At 39.0% G+C, this 6,350-nt stretch overlaps 1 protein-coding gene across 1 annotated transcript; it reads right to left on the bottom strand.

Moving 5' to 3' along the window:
* On the bottom strand, nt 5,139-6,218 carry LOC110269574. The gene is made up of 2 exons (XM_021117527.1): nt 5,643-6,218; nt 5,139-5,549 (listed from the first exon to the last, which is right to left on the bottom strand). The coding sequence occupies exons 1-2, from the start codon at nt 5,850-5,852 to the stop codon at nt 5,316-5,318; spliced, it is 444 nt and encodes a 147-aa protein (XP_020973186.1). The 5' UTR covers nt 5,853-6,218; the 3' UTR covers nt 5,139-5,315.

The raw sequence follows: 6,350 nt of genomic DNA, 5'->3' as shown, positions 1-6,350 counted from the left end.
ATTGCTGAGGTTGATGTCATTACTATCCCTTTCACTGTTTTGCTTGTGTGCAGTCCTCATTCTACAATTGTTGTTTGCATTCAGCCGTGGTGGGGTAGAGAGAGGTTAAAATATTGTTTCTGTTGCCATATCCTAGGAGTTTTATGTATTTAAATAAGATGAAAGTGTAGAGATATGTTAAAAAATTATTCAAAGTTGGAATAGATTATTAGGATTGCCTGTTTAGATTGATGTAAGATTGAAGAAACTATGTTGTGTGTTTAAATTTTTTAATTAGGGGTTAACAAAATTTTTTTGCACTTTTTCAGATGTCTGAATGTCTGATAACCCCTGTATTTCACCATGGGGGAAATTTCAACAAGGATAGTGAAGGAATTTTTAGCTACATGCATGAAAAAGTTCATAGGTAGCCACCAATAGATGTTGACCTGATTAATTACTTTGATTTGGTTGCTTTGTTTAAAGAGTTAGGCTACGTGGAGTTTAAGACAATGTACTAGTGTGATATGACTGCCTCTGATATGGAATCTGGACTTCATGCCATTCACGGGGATAAAGAAATTAATGAGCTGAGGGAGGGTATTACTAAGAACAGGGAGACAGATAAATTTTACATCTACTTTGATCATCCTGTGGACTTGCCAGAGGTAGTTGGTGATGGGGTTGGACCGGAAGTTGTGATTTCCAGTGACGGCATTTCCCTTAAGTCATCATCATCTTCCTCGGATGATGGATACGAAAGCGCTGAGAATGAGGCTTATAAGCCGCCTCCTCTTAGTTATGAGTCTGATGACAGTGGGAGTGATGACAGTTTGAATAAGAAGAAGAACAAGCAGAAGACTCGAGTTAAGGAGAGGATGTCACCTAAAGAAAGAAATAAAACTGGTGTGGCTAAGAAGAAAGGGCCTAAGTCAGCAGAGGATGGGCCAAAGATGTCCCATAAAACAGCTAAGAAAAGGGCTAGTAGAAAATACTCTACTGCTAGGAGAAAACATATGTTAAAGGAGGGGCTTGGTAAGCAAGGTATGCAGGGGGAGAACAGTGGGCCTAGGCCAGAGCTTGGAAGCCTAAGAAGCTCCAGAGAAAATGGGCCTGCTGGAGGGGATGCAACAAATGCTGCTAATGGAGTTTAAGATCATGTACCAGACCCAACTGCAGCAGGGCTGGATAGTGAATATGAGAAACATTATGAGTATGAAAGTGAGGTGTTCAACAGTCCAGTTTCATCTGGAGATGAGGGTAAAATAGCCTATGACACCTTTGATGAAGACACTGAATATGGTGATGTCCAATTTAAGGTTAGACAACTGTTCCCCACTATGGAATCATTCAAGAAAGCCCTGAAAGATTATTTTGTGCACGAGGGTAAAGATGTTTTATACATTAAGAATGAGAAGTTGAGGGTGAGGGCAGCTTGTGCAGGTGAAGAATGTCCTTGGCTAATTTTTATTTCTTGGAATAGTTCAAAAGGTTGCTTTCAGATCAAGACTCTTTACAATGAATATAGTTGTGGATGGGATTTTGGTAGCAACTTGGCTGACAGAGCATCGGTGACTGTTAAGTTAGTTAAGAAGCTCTTCACACAGCCTGACCTGAAGCTAACTGCAGCCAGGGATCACATGATAGATGAATACAATGTGAAAATCAATCCCAAAATGGTAGCTAGAGCATTGAAGGTTGAGAGAGAGGTTGTCATTGGGAGTGAAAAGGCACAGTATGGAAAGGCACGCAATTACCTTATGGAATTGCATAGAAGTAACCCAGGATCAACTGCCTTGATGGAAGTAATTTCTCAACCTGAATCCCTGCCACTATTCGATAGGTTATACTTTAGTTTGGATGCCTGCAAGAAGGGGTTTAAGGAGGGATGTAGGCCACTAATAGGGTTGGATGGCTGTTTCTTGAAGGGCCGTTACGGTGTGCAGCTTCCAAGTGCAGTGGGACAAGACGCAAATAACCACTTCTATGTCATTGCATATGTAGTGGAAGAAGAAGAAAGAATGAATTGAAACCTAGATCTATATTATTGAACTAAACCTAATCCTAATTCTAGAGAGAAGTGAGAGCTTCTCTCTCTAGAAACTAACTCTCACTACTAAACTAAGCTAAACTATGACTAATGATGACAAGTATATCCATTCCTCTTCAATCCTTGGCTTAAATAGCATCAGAAATGAGTTGGATTGGGCCCACAAGGCTTCTAAAATCGCTGGCCACGTGTTGCATTAAGTGAGTCATGTGCCACCAACGGCGCGCCCGCATACCGTGCGCGTGCGCGCCCCTATGCACGATGCAACTATGACAAATCTTATATCGTTTCGAAGCCGCGGATGTTAGCTTTCCAACCCAACTGGAACCGCATCATTTGGACCTCTGTAGCTCAAGTTATGGTCAATTAAGTGCGAAGAGGTCAGGCTTGACAGCTTTTTGGTTCCATCATTTCTTCATGAGTTCTCAAACTTTACATGCTTTTTCTTCATTCCCTTAATCCAATCTTTGCCTCCTAAATCTGAAATCACTTAACAAACATATCAAGGCATCTAATAGAATCAAGGTGAATTAAATTTAGCTATTTTAAGTCCTAAAAAGCATGTTTTCACTCTTAAGCACAATTAAGGGAGAAGTTATAAAACCATGCTATTTCATTGAATAAATGTGGGTAAAAGTTGATAAAATCCCCAAAAATCAATACAAGATAAACCCTACAAATGGGGTTTGTCATGGTCCCGAATGAATGCAATGACACATGAAAGTGATTTTTAACTTTATTGAAAGATGACTTGGGTGAAGTTTCACAACATGGGTGAAACTTTATTTCTGACCAACAAAAAGTAAGTTTCTTAAGTTCAAAACTACACTTTCTTATTTTAACTTAATTACATGTCTTGTCAAATGTTACATAATTGTTGTGGTGTTTGTAGCTGGCAATGAAGGAAGTGAACCCTACTGCCCATCACCAAAACTGCGTTCTTCATATTTGGAAGAACTTTATAAAGCATTTTAAGGATGAACAAACAAAGCAGATGGTATGGGAGTGCTCTCGTTGTACAACATTTCAAGAATTCAGTAGTGCCATAGAGAAATTAAAGAAACTGAATGAGGGCGCCTGGGAGTATCTGTAAAGGTTTGACCCGGGTGTGTGGTGCAAGGCCTATTTCAGCTATGGGCCCAAGGTTGACAACATAACGAACAATATGTGTGAGGTGTAGAACGCCAAGATTGTTGAATACAGGAAGAAGCCAATTCTCTCAATGTGTGAAGACTTGAGGTATTACATCATGAGGAAAAGGGCTATGCACAAGAAGAGATTGGAGAACCACACTGGTATCTTGGCCCCTGTACAGCAGAAGAGACTTGATCAGTTTATCAAGCCCATGAGTACCAAGTGGAGAGCAATCTGGGCTGGTGATTCTGATAAGGTACTGTTTGAAGTTCATATGCAATGGCACAAGGTTGGGGTAAACTTACAAAGCAAGACATGTACCTGCAATGTGTGGCAGCTAACTGGTATACAATTCATCTTCTTATATGGATGGTCTATTTAATACATGTAAAATCTTTAAATACTTGATATTTTGTTTTACATAATTTGTGTGCAGGCATGCCTTGCAGACATGCGGTTGCAGCCATGGCTAAGATGGGTTGAAGCCAGAGGACTTTGTGTATAAATGGCTCACAATGGATGCTATCAGATCAGCCTACTCACACTGCATTAGTCCAGTTAACAGCGAAGAATACTGGATCCCAATTGATTCACCACAGCCACTACCTCTCCCAATTAAGAAAGCTGCTCATCATCCAAAAATGAAGAGAAAAATCGATTCTGTGGAGACGAAGATGCATTCCCACAAGGCCAAGAAGATATTCGAGGTGACTTGTAACAAGTGTGGCCAAGCGGGTCATTACTACAAAATATGCTCCAATCCACCCAAAGATCCTAATTGAAAGCCTATGACCAAGAAGGAAAGGAGGGCTTTAAAGAAGTCTGCTCCAGCAGTGGACTCTGCTGGCACCACACAGGTATGGCCTTTTTAGGGTTCGATTTGTCATATAATCAGAATGGTTAAGGATTTAAGTGTCACATGATAAGTTGGTCAGGGTTTTAATTGTCATTGTAAAAATTGATGAAGCATTTAATTGCCATCTCTGTATAATGACCCACACAGAACCAGGTTGGTGAAGGAAACAATCTGAATGCTAGTGTTAAAGGAACTTCTCTGGATCCTATGGTAAGTAGTTTGTAGGGTTACTTAGTTTAAATATGTTCATGAGTTTTATTGTTGACTATAGATTGAGATGTATACTATTTATGAATGTAGAAAAAGGCAAAAAAAACAAAAAAAGAAGCTACCTAAATCAACACCAAAAGAAGGTACAACAGTGAGACAAGGAGATGAAATTTCTCTTTCACAGTCTACTCTCCAACCAGAGGTTGTAAGTGACATAATTCACAATTGCATTATAAATAGCAATGTCTTAATCTTATTTTTTGTTTCACATAATGCAATATTGTTGGTTTACAGGGAGCATCTGAGACCCCCCCAATTTGAATAACCCACCTATACAAAGGATGAAGCAACCAATTGTTAGGCCACCAATTTCCTCCACCTTTGTTCAAGCTTCTATAGTGAATCAGAGTCCTCCAATCATTGGACCTCACTTCAGGCCTCCCACTCCTACTAGCACACAACATGGACTTAGTGCCAAGACAATGGCCGCAACAACTTCCGAGAATGTATCAAGATTATTCAAGTTCATTCCCACTCCTGGATTTAGGCCTCCTAGAAAGAACTAGAAGTGTAGTCCTAGGTTTATATTCCAACAAGTAGATGCTGTCTTTTTGATAAACTAGTTTACATACAGTCACAACAAACAGTCTTTTTCTTTCTGTTTTGATAGCCTGTGTGAATTAAGGACCTATAATACTTTATTTATCTTTGTGTTGCTGATGTTGGTATAGGGCTATATGTTGCCCACTTTTGGAGTCACCTTGTGTACAAGATGTTGACATTTGATTATTGTATAAAGTTGTTAATGTTACATATTATTGTTAGTTATTATTTGATTGCTTTTCATGGAATGAAAGAATTCGAGTATAACACATTCTATTTTTTGACACATTCAATCTTTTTGAAACAACCAACACACCTATTTCATTTAATAAATTTGGATTTACACTGTTAAGTGATACAACTATTTCAGCAACAGGCACTTCCAAAACAAAAACAACATCATAGACTTACTATCTACTATCAAGTTTAACAGAGATAATTTAAAAATACAACTCCAAATACAAACACAACAGCCATCAGTGGCTAACTAAAACCCCTATTACACTTAACGTGCCTAGAATTTTTCATCTGCAACTTTAACCCAGAAACTCTGTCCTCTAGTTTAGTCACTTTCTCCTCCATCGAAACAGCTGCATCCAACAAATGATTTTGCTTTGGATTCCGACCATAAAGACTGTCATCATTTATTTGCTCATCTTCAAACAGTAAAATATATTCATCCAGCCATAAAAAATATTTGCAATGAGATTCTGCAGTCTGCACAGTAAAAAAAGGAAAAACTAGAATTGAATGAAGAGATACTTGCTACAGATCTTGGCAGGAATATGAACATAACTAATTATTTCATACCTTGAAATTTGGGCATCCAAAGAATAGCCTATTAGGGTTCGACTGTGTTGACGACATGAATAGAATTGCATGAATCCCACAATTGCATTTTGGGGCAACGAATCTTTTCTTCTTCCTCGCTCCAGCACTGCCAACAGAGCTCACAGAAATACTCCTACCCTCATCGTTCGATGCATCTCTTCCCCTCCCACGATCTCTGCTATTGCTCATGGTGGTATCGGTTCCATACACGAAACAGGGGAGATAGATGACCAGACTCGTCTAATAAAGACGCCTGAAAACCTCAAAACGATGGCGTTTTTGTGTTATGGATGAGGACAAAAAAGACCCTATCCATTTCACCTAGCCACGTGGACTTCCATCTTCTACATAACCACCCAAGCCATCCATGTCATCCACTCGCTTACACAAGTTAGCAATTTCCGTCGAGTTTTCGCCGTGAAAGTGACAGAAGGACCGCGTTGACAGACGGAGCACAGAGTCAGGGACCGAAATGGGTCGTGTTGTCATTCGGAAAAATGGATAGGGACTGAGTTGGTACTTTACTCTTTTTTATAGGTTCAAAATAAAAACTCAAGCCGCTTTAATTGTGATATACCCAAATATTTTTGTATTCTTCTGTAATATTTTTTATTTGTTATATGCCAAAATATTTTTTTTAATAAAATCTATATAAAAGTACAAAAATATTATAGTATCTGACTTTTA

The sequence above is a fragment of the Arachis ipaensis genome, chromosome B03 (assembly GCF_000816755.2).
Source record: "Arachis ipaensis cultivar K30076 chromosome B03, Araip1.1, whole genome shotgun sequence".
Lineage (NCBI taxonomy): Eukaryota > Viridiplantae > Streptophyta > Magnoliopsida > Fabales > Fabaceae > Arachis > Arachis ipaensis.
Note: the sequence above shows the minus strand (reverse complement) of the source record. Positions and strands in the feature narration are given on the sequence as shown.

Coding starts and splice junctions, on each gene's coding strand:
- LOC110269574 (XM_021117527.1), bottom strand. CDS start 5,852: ATGAGCAATAGCAGAGATCGTGGGAGGGGAAGAGATGCATCGAACGAT. Junction 5,550..5,642: donor TTGGATGCCCAAATTTCAAG/GTATGAAATAAT, acceptor TTTACTGTGCAG/ACTGCAGAATCTCATTGCAA.